The sequence below is a fragment of the Bicyclus anynana genome, chromosome 9 (genome assembly GCF_947172395.1).
Source record: "Bicyclus anynana chromosome 9, ilBicAnyn1.1, whole genome shotgun sequence".
In the NCBI taxonomy this organism is placed as follows: Eukaryota; Metazoa; Arthropoda; class Insecta; order Lepidoptera; family Nymphalidae; genus Bicyclus; species Bicyclus anynana.
In genome coordinates this window covers 14,852,018-14,869,998 of record NC_069091.1, presented here as the reverse complement: position 1 = coordinate 14,869,998, position 17,981 = coordinate 14,852,018, and the positions used below count along the sequence as shown (strand labels likewise).

The 17,981-nt window shown below is 36.1% G+C and overlaps 2 protein-coding genes across 2 annotated transcripts in view; one reads left to right on the top strand and one right to left on the bottom strand.

Moving 5' to 3' along the window:
• The window catches only part of LOC112049579 (kinesin-like protein CG14535), a 413,102-nt gene that overhangs the window by 394,763 nt on the left and 358 nt on the right, over window positions 1-17,981 (bottom strand). The window lies entirely within an intron of this gene.
• On the top strand, window positions 626-1,679 carry LOC112048696 (prostaglandin reductase 1-like). The gene has a single exon (XM_024086342.2). The coding sequence runs from the start codon at window positions 630-632 to the stop codon at window positions 1,635-1,637; it is 1,008 nt and encodes a 335-aa protein (XP_023942110.2). The 5' UTR covers window positions 626-629; the 3' UTR covers window positions 1,638-1,679.

The following is a 17,981-nucleotide window of genomic DNA, read 5'->3' as shown; positions in this document are numbered from 1 at the left end:
TAATAACACTGTGTAGCAATAATACTTATAATTATAAGAATAATACTTTAATTACTATTGTTACGAATAAACTATGACACAAATTTTATCGACAGATAAGTATTAGGTCGAGAACACACCACACGCGTGTTCCGCCGCGCGGTCAAATGTGGGACTTCAAACTTTAACTTAACGACAAAGTCCTGCAGCGGTCATCTTCCTATTGTTATCTAACATGATATTATATAAAAGCTTTGACTGTAAGCACCTCACGGCGTTTTGCTTGTACAAGTATATACAAAACGATGTTTATAAAATAATCTTTATTTATTTTAGTTTAAGCAGACGAGGGTATTCCACTCAAAATTGCTTTTTCTGTTTGCGTGCTCTAATTAAAACGGCAGAAATACAGCTTCTACTAATACTAATAGCTACTTATATTATGACCATTTATTTACTGATATTAATTTGTTTTGCTGCACAGCAATATATCGCAGATTTTTCTGCCGCGCCGCGAAAGACTTGTAGTGCGCGCCTGGCCTTATTGATAAGTTAATGTATATCTGACAAATAGTCTTATGATAATTGTGGTATTTTTATATCAACGTAGTGTTGAATTTTACTCATTCGTGATTCAACAATTACAGAAAATGGTCAAAGCTAGAAAATACGTTGTCAAACAACACTTTGTGGGTGCACCTAAACGTGATGATTACGAAATAGTCGAGAGTGATTTACCGCCGATACAGAATGGTGAAATTTTAGTTAAAACCGAATGGGTCAGTGTAGATCCATACATAAGAGCGTATACCTCACGGTTTCCTGTGCCATTTGATCAGTTTTCATTTCAAGTTGGATTGGTGGAAGAATCGAAGGACCCGCGGTATCCGGTTGGCACAAGAGTTATGTCACACAAGGGCTGGTGTGACTATAGTATCATAAATGCTAACGTGGCTAATTCTCCATTTGATATGCTATACAAGTTGCCAGATTTCAAAGGATTATCGAGTTCATTAGGTGTTGGAGCTTTGGGAATGCCAGGTGCGACAGCTTACTTTGGATTTCTAGAAATATGTCAACCTAAACCTGGTGAGACCGTCGTCGTAACTGGTGCTGCAGGAGCCGTAGGTTCTCTAGTGGGACAAATCGCTAAGATAAAAGGTTGTCGAGTGATCGGCTTTGCAGGCTCCGACGACAAAGTTAACTGGTTGGAAAAGGACCTTGGATTTGATAAAGCGTTCAATTACAAAACTGTTGATGTACAAAAGGTTCTCAAGGACGCTGCGCCCAAAGGCATTGATTGTTACTTTGATAATGTTGGAGGTGAAATAAGTAGCATTATTATAAGCCAAATGAATGACTTTGGCAGGGTATCAGTATGCGGAAGTATTAGTTCTTACAATGATGACTTAACTAACCTACCGAAGGCTACTATATTACAAGTAGCAATAGTGATGAAGCAATTGAAAGTAGAAGGTTTCTTAGTATCACGATGGCGAGACCGTTGGCCAGAAGCATTTGCGGATATATCGAAGTGGATCAAGTCAGGGAATTTGAAGACAAGAGAGCACATAACTGAGGGCTTTGAAAACATTTTTGATGCGTTTTTGGGAATGTTGAATGGCGACAACACCGGGAAAGCCGTTGTAAAAGTATAATTAGTGTAAAAAAAGTGTTAGAATTTTAATAAATATTTCATTACATAGATATCTGATTTTTTTATATACTCTTCTAAACTCGAAAATAAGTCCACAAAATGTTGTACTTAGTTTTGCTTAAAAAATGTTTAACATCAATCATTAGAAACACAATTTTTTTTCTTGTTGACGGAACATATTTTTTCTAAAGAGGAATTAGTTTAACAATAAAACTTACAAACAAGTTTCATTAAGCTTTTTTGCTCCGAAAATCCGCTTTAAAAAATTCAATTATTATCGATTCACATCGCGCGCTACAAAGGAGAACTACTAATGAAAAATTCAAACTTTGATTCGACGAGGATCGAAATTGGAGTCTCTTTGTTTATTTAAAGGGGGTGCAATTTTGTTTTTGAAGAGTTGAAGAGTATCCACTGTTGTAATACCTACCCTTGGTGATTGACGCGTTAGCACCCTAATGTGGATTAGGATGAGAGTACACGATAATGTTATTATAGTCAGATCGGGTAGGTATTTTAAACAATGTAAATAAACAAAAACATATGATTCAGGGGTGCTCAACATTTTACTAAAGCATTATTCACGAATATTGTCATGAAATAAAACTTCCTTTGATAGACAATTTTTTTTATATTTTATGTTCCTATAAACTGTTATTTATCGAACAGATAATGTTTCACTTATATTTAGGGTTCCGTGGTCAATAAAGAACCCTTATAGTTTTGTTTTTTTATTATGTATAAGCAAGCACCGCTTAGCTGTACGCTAGATTGTAAGCTATGAGGCAGCCTTTGGTAGAACGCGCTTGCCTAGAAGATGCCTATTCACTCTTGACTTGAAGATACCCATACCCATGTCCGTCTGTCCTTCTATCTGTAACTCAATTACTAATAGAAAACTGTAGCTTGACTATGAAAATTATGTACGCGATTATAGGCGTAAATTAAAAACTTGACAAGTAGTTTTTACTCGTTTTCTCGTAGTGTGGGTTATTGTTAGATATACGTTTTTATGTAGAATTTGATGAGTTTGTTAAGACACTACTTTTCAATTTAGGCCTCTATTTGTAAAATATTAAGATTTAAAGTGCTAATTTAATTTCGTACTAAGCTAAATAAAATTAAAAACAGTAAACGAACAACAAATAACAATAATAAACAATAACAACGAAACGAGAACAAAACGAAATAACAAAAATTATAAGGGAAGAAAATACGCACAACAAACTGGATTTAGTTAACGAATACTGTGAAGTAGGAGTATTAGTCACAGACAAAAAATAAAGTAGTGTTCTGTGCTGTGAAGTGTAAACTGTCAAATCTCAAATCTTCTTTCACTTAATACAAAATCAAAAAATTAATCATAGTTTAAGGTAATTCTGCAATAAATGAAAATATTTTATTCACATTATAATAAAAGAAAACATCATTTGAATTACAACTTCTTTCTTCTTTTGATATGATAATACGATAATACGATTTATAAAATTAATTAAAGCTCTTATTTAATTTTATAAATGCATATTAACACCCATAAAACTCAATCTTTGTTTTTCAAAATGGTTTGTGACTCATGTCTGCTTGGGGTATTTAAGGTTCTTTTTATGTCGTTTGTGTTGTATTTCTGCAAACTCTATTTAATTAACATAGAGGAATTAGACATGGAAATGCATCGCACCCAAATGCAGCAACAAAATTGTCTGTCGTTTTTAGAGGGGGACGAGGTAAACTCACACATCGAAAAAATTTAACAAGAATAAATAATAATTATAATCTGTACACAGAATATTCAATTAATGGATCAATGTTTTGCTGTTCGTTCGTTCGTTAGAAGAATAGAATCGATTTTTCTTTTATATATTGTTTTAATTTATTATTAATTATAATTATGTTTTTGACGACCTCCGTGGCGCAGTGGTATGCGCGGTGGATTTACAAGACGGAGGTCCTGGGTTGGATTCCCGGCTGGGCCGATTGAGGTTTTCTTAATTGTTTCAGGTCTGGCTGGTAGAAGGCTTCGACCGCGAAGGCGTACCGACAAGCGATTTAGCGTTCCGGTACGATGTCGTGTAGAAACTGAAAGGGGTGTGGATTTTCATCCTCCTCCTAACAAGTTAGCCCGCTTCGATCTTAGATTGCATCATCAGTTACTGACTGAACATCAGTTACTGAGTGAGACTGAAATCAAGGGCTACCATGTAAAGAATAACAAAAATAAAATAGAAATATTTTCAAATTAAACGTCACGTCATCTTTTAGTGAATTAGAAGTTGTTGACCGTTTTTCATGCCATTGACTGACTGACTACTTACTACACAAACCGGAATTATTAGGGAGCTTTTTAGACGACGAAAACGATTACAACAATGAAACATCGATACAATCGATAACGCGTTAGATCGTTGGTTGTTTGACAGAGAGGTAACGTCTTGCGGGGCAGGTCTTTCTATAATTGGTCCGTGATAATTAATTTGTTGTATGTGAATCCGGACTCAAAAGGGCTAGAACCCAGAGCCGTAAAGCTTATTATTAAAAATAAAATGTATGTGAATCGAAACGAAAAGTGTCGCTTAAAAGAACCTTTTTGAGTAGTATTATTGTTGTGTAAAAAACCTAAAGTTGTGGACTATAGGTATATTATAATTTATGTCTTGAGGTTTTGCAAGAATATTACCTTCTTCAAAGATACTCGTATGAGTATGCACACTTGAAAAATTTCGATATTTTATATCAGTGTCTAGTAGCAGTTGTATGTTTTCATACTGTGTCGATCAAGTAACCGTAAACGCAAATATCTAAGGAATTGATCAATTCTAACAGCGCCATCTAGTGGCACTACTGTTTCAATTCCACATGCACATGCACAGTATGAAAACATTGAAAACGTCCACTAGGTACTCTGAACTGTTAAAGTTTGTGTTTTGTTTTATTTTAAATTTGTAGTTTTAAAGTATTTTCTTAATAGAACTAGTTAAATAGGGAGCATGAAGGTAAGCAATCTGATCGGAAGTGAATAACTATCGCTCAATGTATTTTGTCGATGGCAAAAATAGGATGGATTTCCAGGACAATCACAAAACTTTTTTTTTGTAAATATAAAAACATCCGATATTTACTTTTTATTACTAATCACAAATGGTCAAAATTGACATTTCATAATTGTTAGTAAACAGAACTTTAGAATTGTTTTAAAATTGTTTTATTGTTCTGTAAGGATATTGTTTGATTTTATGATTATACAAGGAACAAAAAACCCTAAAAAAAGTTTCATTGAAATCAAATAAAATAACTGTAAAAATTCAAACCACGGGAGCAAGCTGTCGCGCCCAATTTGAGTAAATTTTGGAAGTTACACAGTGTAGACATGGCACTATTGTGCCGAGGGCAACAATGGGCGCCATTGTCGGGCAAAGAACCATAGTCCACCGCATGCATGGTGCGGCGACGCGTAGATTGGCTGATGCATAGATAATGATAACCGTTGGGCCCTGCGGGAGACAAAATCTATTTTTCCCCCTGTACTTTCGAATCGAAACTTTTCGTATAATTATTTTTTTTTGTTTTTTTATTTTTTTTACCATTTACTCGAAAACCAAATCTAATCTAATTTTATAAAGGCTTTTTATGGACACTTTTGAAGAATAAACAGATAAAGTTAGTAAGAATGGATTTGTTCAATTAATAATAACATACCTAATCTTTTAATAAAATTCTCCGAAAATTCACGTTAATGAAGTAGTGAAGATTCATCATTGTCAACCCATATTTGGCTAACTGCTGAGCTCGGGTCTCCTCTCAGAATGACAGGGATTAGGCCAATAGTCCTCCACGGTGGCCCAATCCAGATTGGCAGACTTTACACACGCAGAGAATTAAGAAAATTCTCTGGAATACAGGTTTTCTCACAATATTTTTCCTTCACCGTTTGAGACACGTGATATTTAATTTCTTAAAATGCACACAACTGAAAAGTTAGAGCTGCAGAGGTCATATCCACTAGGCTAACACGGAGTGAGGATTAGAATTTTTAAATGAAATTACAAAACATGAAATTAGCTAGTAATTTAAGTACATAAGTACATAAAATATTTCCGTTATTATTGCAAACTCAAGTCAAGTAGATGACAAAATTCTAAATTATTTTTAATTTAGCAAACAGTTATGTGAGTTTCGTGGAACAAACAAAAAGTCCTTATACAGCATAGTTAAAACAAAGGAGTCCCTTTCCACTCTTTACCATAAAGAATTTTCTCAGTTGACCTACTGGTTTACATAATTTTAATTGTGGCTCTATTATGTTCAAAGGACTCAATTCGATCCTACTACGTATTCAAAACAAAAAGCCTTAAAATGGACCAAACTGCATTTTCACCGAGGGAAATATTAAGAAAATTACACCACAACTTTATAAATTACGATTTTACTTTTCTTTGTTTTAGTTGACCTACATTGTATAATTTTGTATAGCGGACGCCTGCGACTTCGTTTACGTGAATTTTTTAGTTCTCGCCAGTTTTTTTGAACTAGAACCATGGATTTTTCCGGGTTAATAGTATCCTATTTGTGCTCTCTATTATGTAGCATGTTGCTCTTCTATCTTCCAGTGAAAATCCAAACAAAATTAGTTCAGCCGTTACAAAGATTAACTGACAGATAGACAAAAAATATAAAACACCTTGTTTGTGTTATTAACGTGTGAACAACTATTAAGCACTTGAGAAAAGATGGTTATATTGAAATCACTGACAGACACTTATTTTGAAGATATTTTAAATAGTCATTATCAAAATATCATCATCATCATCATCATGTCAGCCGATGGACGTCCACTGCAGGACATAGGGCTTTTGTAGGGACTTCCAAACGTCACGATACTGAGCCGCCTGCATCCAGCGAATCCCTGCGATGCGCTTGATGTCGTCAGTCCACCTGGTGTGGGGTCCACCAACACTGCGCTTTCTGGTGCGGGGCCGCCATTCCAGCACCTTGGGACCCCAACGGCCATCGGCTCTTCGAACTATGTGATCCGCCAATTGTCACTTCAGCTTCGCGACACGTTGAGCTATGTCGGAGACTTTAGTTCAAAATATCAGCCTAGTTAATTTTTAATTTAATTAATTAATTAATATCGTGCTTAGCCTAGAGGGGGTCTGGTCGTTAAAATAGACGATCGATGTTAATGAAGAGTATTGGGTAAATTTACAAGTAAAATATGTTTTACCTACAGACCTCACACGTTTCAAAGTGTTCTGAAACACAATAACTGGTAGTGTACGCTTGAGATGTTTTACTATCCGCCCATAATAGCCTATAGGTTGCGGAGTTAAAATAATTCGTTTCACTGGTCAGTAGGGTTGACAAAAAGCAAATTTGAAAAAAACAGCAAAAAATCAAAATCAAAATCAAAAATCATTTATTTCAAGTAGGCTCAGTATACAAGCACTTTTGACACGTCAGTTGACTATTTGTAAAGATTCTACCACCGGTTCGGAAGGCAGGTTCTGCTGAGAAGATACCGGCAAGAAACTCAACAGTTGCTCTTTTGAAATGAAAAAGTCATACAGTATTATAATTTACAATTGATAACAATTACAATTTCTTATAGTTTTACTTCCCGTGTGAAGGTGGAAGCTGATCCAACGGCCTCCAAGCATCTTTATCATTAAAGAACTCATCAATGTTGTAGTAACCTCGACTAAGTAAATGTTTTTAACACATTGCTTAAAGCTATGCATTGGCAGGTCCATCACAGTCTTGCGGATCTTATTATAGAAGAGTACGCCCAAACCAGCAATACAGTATAGACTTAATAACCAAAACAGCAAAACAGCATAGACTTAATAACCGATCCATACTCTAATTAATTGCTAATTTCTATGTTAAATATTCTGATACAATCTAAATATATAAAACTCAAAGGTGACTCACTGACATAGTGATTTATTAACGCACAGCCCAAACCACTTGACGGATCGGGCTGAAATTTGGCATGGCAAGAGATGTAATAACGTAGGCATCCGCTAAGAAAGGATTTTAATCAATTCTACCCCTAAAGAGATAAAATAGGGGATGAAAGTTTGTATGAAACTGTTAATTTATAATTAATAAAATCAAAATATAATTATAAAGGTATATATATTTATATGATTATTTATTATGTTCTTATTATCAATTATTAATTAGTAACACTTCTTCTTGTTGTTTCCGCCCGCGTCACCACATGGCTCCACGGAAGACCAGCGCTGCGCTGGTGCATCCATCACTAGCGTAGCACATGCTGAGTGGAGACCATTTTGGTACCACACACATCATTTTTTTATATTTTTTTAAAATAGTTTTTTAAAATAGTTAGGATAAAAAGTAAAATATTGAAAGAGGCATAGAAAATTATACACATTATAGCCTCAGAATACAGTGTATGTTTATTAATCTAAGATTATAGCATTACTAGCGGACAACCGCGAATTCGTTCTCGTGGAATTCAGTTTTTCACAAATCCCGCGGGAACAATGGATTTCCGGGATGAAAAGCCTATGTGGTAATCCAAAGTAAAATCTATTTCCATTCCAAATTTCAACCAAAACGCTTCAGTAGTAGCGGCGTTAACGCGTTCGCTGCGGTACGAGGTCAATTGACCTCATCTTCAAGGGTTACGAGGTTGATGGACCTCGTACCACACCACAAAGTTCTAGTATGAGGTCAAAAAAACCTCGCACCAGAGGGAAGTACAGAAAAATTAGTGCGGCTCGTGTTAGAAAGGAAGAAAGAAAGAAAGAAAAGTTTATTCAGAATACACATCATAAAAGAAAAGAGAGAAAAAAAAACAATAAATTAAATACATTGCAACTTGCATGATGTGATCCTAAAAGAGTCTCCACTCAGCATATTGCAGTGTCCGTGAGGACACCGCTCTGATCTTCCGTGGAGCCATTAAGGTGACGTTAAAGAGTAACATACATCCATACAAATTTTCGCGTTTATAATAGTTGTAGGAACCATAGGTCATCACTGGCAACACGCACTGTTCGAAGACTTTTGTCTTCAGGCACTGAGGAATTTCGGACTCAAGCGAGTCGCAGGGATTCGCTGGATGCAGGTGGCTCAGTATCGTGATGTTTGGAAGTCCCTACAAAAGGCCTATGTCCTGCAGTGGACGTCCATCGGCTGATATGATGATGATGATGATGAATAGTTGTAGGATTAGTATGGATATTGCATGAACTACGGTAATAATATTAACTTTACGCTGGTCATCCCTACTCCCATTTGTCACGGTCGGGGCGTGACGTCTGTGAAGGGTCACTTGCGTCGCGGCAGACTACCCGCGAGACGCCACTTGCTCATGCCACTTGCTCGTGCCACTCGCGCTTGCCACTTGCGCGTGCCACTTGCGCGAGTTAATTGGCCGTGTAGACCACATCTTGGAAGAAAATGCATAGTAAGACATATAAGAGACGTTTGTACGTAAACAAACATTAATTTGTAGTTATTTTTACAACTTATTTAAACCATATAAACCATTATCCATATAAACTTTCGCGTTGATAATATTAGTAGGATTAGTAGGATGTTAATTAACGGTTAACTACATGGCCTGCCTCCCTTTTTGTAGAAGAGGGGATATACCTAGAGCTTAGACTTACTACGCTGCTTCAATCCGGGTTGGTGGGCTCAGAGTGTTAATGTGAAATTATTTAACATTCAGATATTTAGGATAATGACCGGGACCGACCAGGGGCGTGCATAAAGTTGTAGATCAGGGTATGCACTAGTTAGACAATTTAACCAAAATATTTGTTAGGGTATGCAGTACTTTAATGCATGTATGAAGTGCACTCCACTGGGACCGACATGTATAATCCTAAGCTCGCCATCCCATATAGGCACAGCGTGGTAGGTCTACAAAGAGAAGCCTGGCTGATTATACTAGTATAGATGACGGTTGAATTTCGACCACAATACACACTACTATAACATAAATAATGTTTGTTACTCTTTAACGCCGCTACTACTGAAGCGACTTGGCTAAAATTTGGAATGGAAATGGATTTTACTCTGGATTAACACATAAGCTACATTTTATCCCAAAAAAATCCATGGTTTCCCAAGATTTGCGAAAACTGATGATTTTAATGATATGATTGTTTGTAACTCACGCCTCGACTACTGAACCGAATTAGCTGGAATTTTGTATTAAGATATATTATAGCCTGGATTAACACATAGGCTACTTTTTATCCCGGAAAAATCCAAGGTTCCCAAAGGATTTGTGAAAAACTAAATTCCATGCGGACGAAGTCGCGGGCATCCACTAGTAAGCTAAAATAATAAAACTCTTTACCTTATGACATCATATCAATAATTATCGAAATAAGGTGGCTTGGTTAAGTATCCATCCATCCAAAATTTTCGCATTTACGAAATTAGTAAAATTTGATTTTCAAACGAAAGTTATTATCCTAAAACAGTGTAAAAGCGTATCATTAAAGGCTAGGACATGCGAATCGGTGTTCACCATTCGTCAAAGTAATGTGTTGCCATTTGTAAAAATAACTTCGCTTCCGCACCAATAAAGTTAACAGCCGCTAAACACAAGGAACTGTGCTTTACTGCTGTACAGACATGGATATATTGCTTGGTGCCATGAAATTGCTTTTTTTTGACGCAATTTACTTGTAGTTAGCCAATTTTTAACCGACTCAAAAAAAGGAGAAGGTTCAATTCGACGCGTATGTTTCTTTTTGTTAAGTCATAAGTTCTGCAAAGTTCTTTTTTCGTTTGAAAGAGTATACTTCCAGATTGGTCCCATTTAATTTTTATGAAAATCGGTTCAGTAATTTTGTATTAAAATGAAAATAACGGAATTGCCCGAAATTGCGCTTTCGTTCACTATGCCAGGACACACTAAAAACAGAAAAAAAAATTAGTTTTAGACCTACTACTACTACCTAATTCAATCTAAGTAGATTGAATTACAAAAAACAAAAAACTAAACAATTTAAAAATAATATGTCATATACGCGATGTTTTTCCTTCACCATGATATGATATCTTAAAATGCACACAACCAAACAGTTAGCCTAATAAAATCTTTTTTAGAAAAAAAATCAACCTACTTCAAAATCACAAAAATAATGCAAGTAGCACATACCTACGATATTATTTCTGATCACTTTGAAGGCGGTGCCAAGCCAGTGGCGTATTAATTAAAGCCGTTTCTGCAAGAACCACGGGAAAGAATCGTCTGAGAATCCTAAAACTTTATGAGCGTTGAGCATATCCTCTCAGAATGGGAAGGCTGAATGGATGAAGAGTCCACCACGCTAGCCTAATGCGGATTGCCAAGCTTCACACACGTAGAGAATTAAGAAAATTCTCAGGTATGCAGGTTCCGATGTTTTTCGTTCACCATTTGAGACACTTGGTATTTAACTTTTTTAATGCACATAACTGAAAAGGTGGAGATGCATGACCCGGATCGGATTGGAACCTATACCATCCGAATTGGCAGAGATCATATCCACTAGGTTATCACGGCTCTCATAGCATATACGCACAGGAATATTAAATGCACATATTAAATTATTTCATCTACTATGGTGGGCACATAAAATAGTCCAAAGTGATCGAAGTGACATTCCTAATCTAAAGTTTTGATGTAAAGTGACATCTAGACACACTTAAACTGTTTCCTTGTAGAGGGCCACACTGAAGTGATATGTCAAAATAAAGTGACATAATCGGCACAGAGACCTATTTTTGTTTTCTATCAATGCGTCTATGGACTAGCCTAATTCACTATCTTTGACGTGTGCTTGTTGATATATACGAAATTAAGGTTTTATGTAACAAATGTCATCCGATGACTATTGACAACCCTTCGTGGATAATATCATACAGTAGCTAGATAACATTTCTCAGTTGATTTGCTGTTAAATTTAGTAAAGACCAAATTAGTGAATAGGCTATTAAAATAAATAAATCAATTGTGAAATGTCATCTACCTACTGTATGATATCCACCAGTAGGCACCGGATGATATTTGTTATATAAAATCTCAATTTCGTATATGTCAACTAGCATACGTCAAAGATAGTGAATTAGCCTGCAGATCTCCCTTACTTTATAAAGATAAATGTTGGCCAGCCCATGCTTTTACCATAAGCAAGTACGGTAACGAAACTTGATTGTTTTTCGAAAAGTTGTCGTGTGCAAAATGACTGGAACTGCGAACATAATTTTCTATAAACATAAAATATAAGCACACTGTCCTTGAACCTTTAAAGCCTTAGGTATACCTCGCAAAGCCCATAATTGTCTTCTGCCTTAAAATAATCTATAAGTAGAAGATCTATGAACAAGGGCTGATAAATTTCATGCTTCTAATAAATGAAGGAGGTCTACCCGTGGTAGGCATTCTACTACTGTTTAAGGATTTTTGATCACGACCATCATTAATCTTTTTTATGACTCACTACAATGAAACCTCTTTACTATCACAACGGGAATTTGGTGTTTAGACCAACACACTGGCTCTTTTGAAAACTTGAAGCGATCAATGATAATAAATCTGTTCAGCGGTTTGGGTTATTACATAGTTACATACATACATACAAGATACGAAACATAACCCTTCTTGCTGCCGAGTAATATTAATTACGACAACTTTAAGAGGTATAACTACCAATATTTTTTTTAAAACTAAACATAAGTATAACAAAATGTGCCACATTTGCCACACCGACCGCATGGTAGTCGCTTCAAATATTGAGCCGTTTTAGATATTTTTTGTAAAAAATAATTAAACTCTAATAAAATGTGTTCCATATTTGTCACAGCTCGCGCCCGCACGGACGGCTCTTTAAACCGTTTTAAACAGTTTTGTAAATATTAATTAAATTAAACTGTAATAAAATGTGTGCCATATTTGCCACAGCGCGCCCGCACGGTGGGCGCTTCAAATAATGAAGCCGCGGTGATTGTGAGTGTCACGCAATATTAATTACGACACTAATTGACACAATGCGACCCGCGTCTGCCTACCAATTTGTGGTGACGAACGTTTACACATATTTTTTTCTAAATTTGTAAAAAATTCTATATATATAACAAAACTAACGGACGCCCGCGACTTCCCACGGGAACCATGGACATTCCAAATTACAGCCAAATCGCTTCAGTAGTAGCGGCGTTAAAGAGTTACATCCATACAAACTTTCGCGGTTATAGTATTAGTAGGAAGTAGGATTTGCAGCAGATTAATCTATACCAATATTATAAAGCTGAAGAGTTTGTTTCTTTGTTTGATTGAACGCGCTAATCTCAGGAACTACTTACTGGTCCGATTTGGAAAATGCGTTGGCTATGTAACACAATTTCAGTGTTAGATAGCCCATTTATCGAGGAAGACTATAGGCTATATATTATCCCCGTATTCCTACGGAAACGAGAACCACGCGGGAGAAACCGCACGGCGTCAGCTAGTAAATAAGATTAATATTCTAAAGTACATATTATTTTGTATAAATACGTACGTTTAAGTACGAATATGTACGTTTGAGTACGTACATATCGTCATCAACCCATATCCGGCTCACTGCTGAGCTCGAGTCTCCTCTCAGAATGAGAGGGGTTAGGCCAATAGTCCACCACGCTGGCCCAATGCGGATTGGCAGACTTCACACACGCAGAGAATTAAGATAATTCTCTGGTATGCAGGTTTCCTCACGATGTTTTCCTTCACCGATTGAGAAACGTGATATTTAATTTCTTAAAATGCACACAACTGAAAAGTGGGAGGTGCATGCCCCGGACCGGATTCGAACCCACACCCTCCGGAATCGGAGGCAGAGGTCATATCCACTGGGCTATCACGGCTCTACGTACGTATACTACGTACATATACTTGTAGACAATCAGGGTCACTACGCCTAGGATGTCGAGTAGGTACTATCATATAAACATTAGGATACTTTACTTAAGTCTATAAATCACAAAAGATTTTGGAATAGCGAGAAAACTTCCCCAAAACTGCCATGTGGGGTGTCATTTGATAGGAAACTTTGATATGAGGTCTCCTCCTAAATCATCATTATGTAGAACTTGCAACTGAGGTTCTATGGGATATATGAGACTGTCATAAAGGAAAAATCCTGAAACTGAACATTTTAGGCATTCCCACCAGCTATTGATATACATTTAAGAATATAAATCTTTTAAAGTTATTAATATGATCATATATTTTTTATTTATTTTATTATGAACTAGTTTCGAACCCATACGGGGCCCTTAGTCATGAGCTGGTTCTTGCAACTTGATTAAAGTGTTTAATACTTCGCAAACTTGAAGGAGATACTAATTTATAACTTGATTAAATGTGTGTTTACGTCATCAACCCATATTCGGCTCACTGCTGAGCTCGAGTCTCCTCTCAGAATGAGAGGGGTTAGGCCAATAGTCCACCACGCTGGCCCAATGCGGATTGGCAGACTTCACACACGCAGAGAATTAAGATAATTCTCTGGTATGCAGGTTTCCTCACGATGTTTTCCTTCACCGATTGAGACACGTGATATTTAATTTTTTAAAATGCACACAACTGAAAAGTTGGAGGTGCATGCCCCGACCGGATTCGAACCCACACCCTCCGGAATCAGAGGCAGAGGTCATATCCACTGGGCTATCACGGCTCATAAATGTGTGTTTAATACTTCGCAAATATGGGGGAGATGCTGAAATAGTGATAAAGAACCCATCATTTCGTACGTAGAAACGCAATGTGAGAAATAATTGTTCCCTATTTTAATTTACTAGTAGTTATCATTGTTTATTTAAAAATTGACCTTCTATTGAATATTTAGAGGAGTACTCAAAGAATGTGCTGGTACTGCACAATTCAAGGGTTGTTTTATTTTTGTGAGGGAGAATGCACGTGACGGCTTAGGGGTGAGGGTGGCATTATAAATACCTACTACCTAGTATCAGACAAGTTAAACAAAAGTCTATAATAAATCATGTTTTACCTATAACAATTATTAATCTATTGAGTAATTATCAACATTATTATCAGTCTATTTCAGACCTGGCCTCCCTCCTTATAGGATAGAGATGTTAAGCTTGGACCCGCCACGCTGCTCTAATGTGGGTTGGCGGGCTAATCTTTGAATACTTATTTGTTATTACATCATTGGGCTATCACGTGTCTCAAGTGACGTCACTGGAGAGACGTTATAGCGCAGTGGATGTGGCTTCGGAGGGCGTAGGTTCGAATCTGGTCATGCACCCCCAACAATTATGTGAAGTTTAAGAAACTAAATATCACGTGTCTCAAACGGTAAAGGAAAAATATCGTTAGGAAACTTGCATAATACCTGAGAATTTTCTTAAATCTCTACGTGTGTGAAGTCTGCCAATCCGCATTGGGCCAACGTGGAGGACTATTAGCCTAACCCTCTCATTCCGAGAGGAGACTTGTGCTCCACAGTGAACCGAAGATGGATTGTTAAAGATGATGATTATTTTATTAATTTTCCCGTTTTAGCCCCACCAAACCGTAAAGCTACTGTTACACATGCTCATTTCAAGTACGAAAGCATGCTACTATTGAGCAGTCGCTACTTATTAGCATGTGTATCGCAACATTGCTAATAATAAGCATGCTTATTTAGAGCTTACTCAAGAATCAACAGTCGTGCGATTTATTAGCATGCTACTTGCTGCGCGGGTGGAAGGGGGCGTGCTTAGCTTATTGAGTATGCTAGTCGATCAGCATTGCTATTCTGTATCTTCTTCACCTTCATCTCTCCCTGTCTAACACGATACTATAGACAGAGAGCGATAGATACAAAAATAGCATGTGTAATTGGAATATTTGCTTTGAGCATGCTTATTCAGGAGAATACTTATAAATAGCATGCTTATTGCTAGCTAATGTAAACTGATGATAAGCATGCTCATATGGAGCATACTTAATAGCACGTTTTTAGCATGCTACAATTTTTTTTAGTGAAGACGTACCTAAGTTTTGTTACAGTGCGGGTTGCTAGTGATCTACGGATCTAAGGCTTGATCGCAGAAGAATCAAAATTGCCGATATAGCCGCGAAACTGAAGTGGCAATGGTCGGAACACATAGTTCGAGGATATGGAGGATACGATTAATGTATTTTATTTAAATAAGTAAATATAACTATTTTTTTTTAATAAATAAAAAACAAACAATATTGTTTAATTGTCTGAAACAATATTGAAATGCATTTATCGGGTTATTTTGAAGGTATCTGCATGGTGCAGAAGTAATTAGCCTCAATAGCTCAAAGGTAAGAGCGGTTGGACTTATCACCGAGGGGTGGTGGTTCGGTCCCCGCCCCGTTGGTCTATTGTCGTACCCACTCCTAGCACAGTCTTTCCCGACTAGTTGGAGGGGAATGGGAATATTGGTCATATTATAAAAACAATATGACAAAAATACTTTAAAAAAAAAATTGTATCTCGGAGGTGGCGTAGCAGCCAGGTTCTTTGGCAGTTCCTAAAATTAATTAATTAATAAAACTTGAATTTTTTAAATTTATTACATCATCATTATTATGGTGCTGAATTATCAGCGAAGACAGGTATATAGACTAGCGAACGCTCGCGACATCGTTCGCGTGAAATTTAGTTTTTCACAAATCCCTCGGGAACCATGAACATTTCCGGGATGAAAAGTAACAGAATAAATTATATTTCCATTTCAAATTTCAGCCTAATCAAACAAACATCCATACAAACTTTCGTGTTTATAATATTAGTATAGGATAACTAGGAATGTAATAAAAATGGCTAAAATAATACAAAATGGAATCCAACCCAAACCTGCGCTGCGCTGTTGCGGTAAGCAAGATTATTCATAACCATATTTTATATTAATCAACATGAATAATTAAAATTAAATACATGCCTTCGGTAACACACAGCCTTTATATTGCGTATGGAAAATTATGAAAACGGCTTTTCCTGTGATTACATTTATAAAATAAACCCCTGGAAAATTTCGTTACTAATTAATAACTACCTGATTTTCCATCAAATTGAAATTGAGTCACAATTTTGACGTCAATTTGTGAACATTTATATTTTCTCTGACGCAGTTGGGCACTGGGTTCGATTCCCAAATCGGATTATTCTGGGATTTTAAATTCAGATTTTGACGATCTTATGGATTCTTTTCATTAATTTTTCTAATAACTTAATAATAACACATACTAAATATGCCTTATTTTTTATCTTATTGGCCTCAAAACAGCCAGCATGTTTTTTTTTTAATAATACAGAGGAAAAATACAACGTTTAGTACTTTTAAGGGCGCGCGGAGTATACTTCAGCGCCACTTTAAAAAATAAATTAATTGGGGTAAAATGTTCAAAGAGACATACACGCGAGTTTATGGAAAAAAATAATAATTCGTTATCTTTACAGTTGCTATAATTAATTAAACAGAAATCCATCTATCTAACCAATATAATAAAAAAAAGAGTTAGTTTGTATGTTTGTGAAAACACGCACTACCTAATTTGGATTGTAAAAATATTTTTGTTTATGACTTAATTTGTCCGTCAATTGTACTGTTGTCAATTATTATCATAGATCTATGTTGGTCAGCAAACTTATTCACTTATTTCGTCTTTATTATCAACCTATTAAAATAAATATCGAATCAATTGACAAAATTACATCTACCATCTTTATGATATCCACTAGTAGGCACCGGATAACATTTGGTTACATAGAATCTCAATTTCATATTATGTTAACTAGCATGTCAAAGATAGTGAATAAGCGTGCTGGTAGGAACATCTGATTTCAACTTTTTATTTTCAAATTATTGACTATTACTATATTACTCAATCAGACGAAAGGTAAGTTGAAAATCCACTCGTAAAACAGAGCAACGAAGGGCCTGCTCAACCCTCGAAGCCTCATGGTTAATTACATGATTTGAAGGTCTTGGTTGTCGATGAAATAATAGAAGACAGCAGTGCTGGTTAGCGGCAGAAAATATAACGGTAGTATTACTTCCCTGGAGCTGTCACAAAAGGGTCAAAGTTATCAATATACATGCATGCAATTCATAGGTACAAAAATGCACTTCCTACCCTGACGAGTTCTTGGGTTCGAACCGGTATTAGAGAAGGTATAGGTTAGAAACTTTAAACGCCACTAGGGTTGGAATGAAATTGTCACAGATTTACTACTCGCAGGCGTCTTCTAATATATTTACATTCTTCCTTGATTATTTTTTGCCACATTTTTCTAGATATTAACTAGAATAATATAATAACTTAAGAAGATGCAAATTATAATTGTAA

Bases quoted from the DNA above. Each gene is read 5' to 3' on its own strand.
- LOC112048696 (XM_024086342.2), top strand. From the start codon at position 630: ATGGTCAAAGCTAGAAAATACGTTGTCAAACAACACTTTGTGGGTGCA.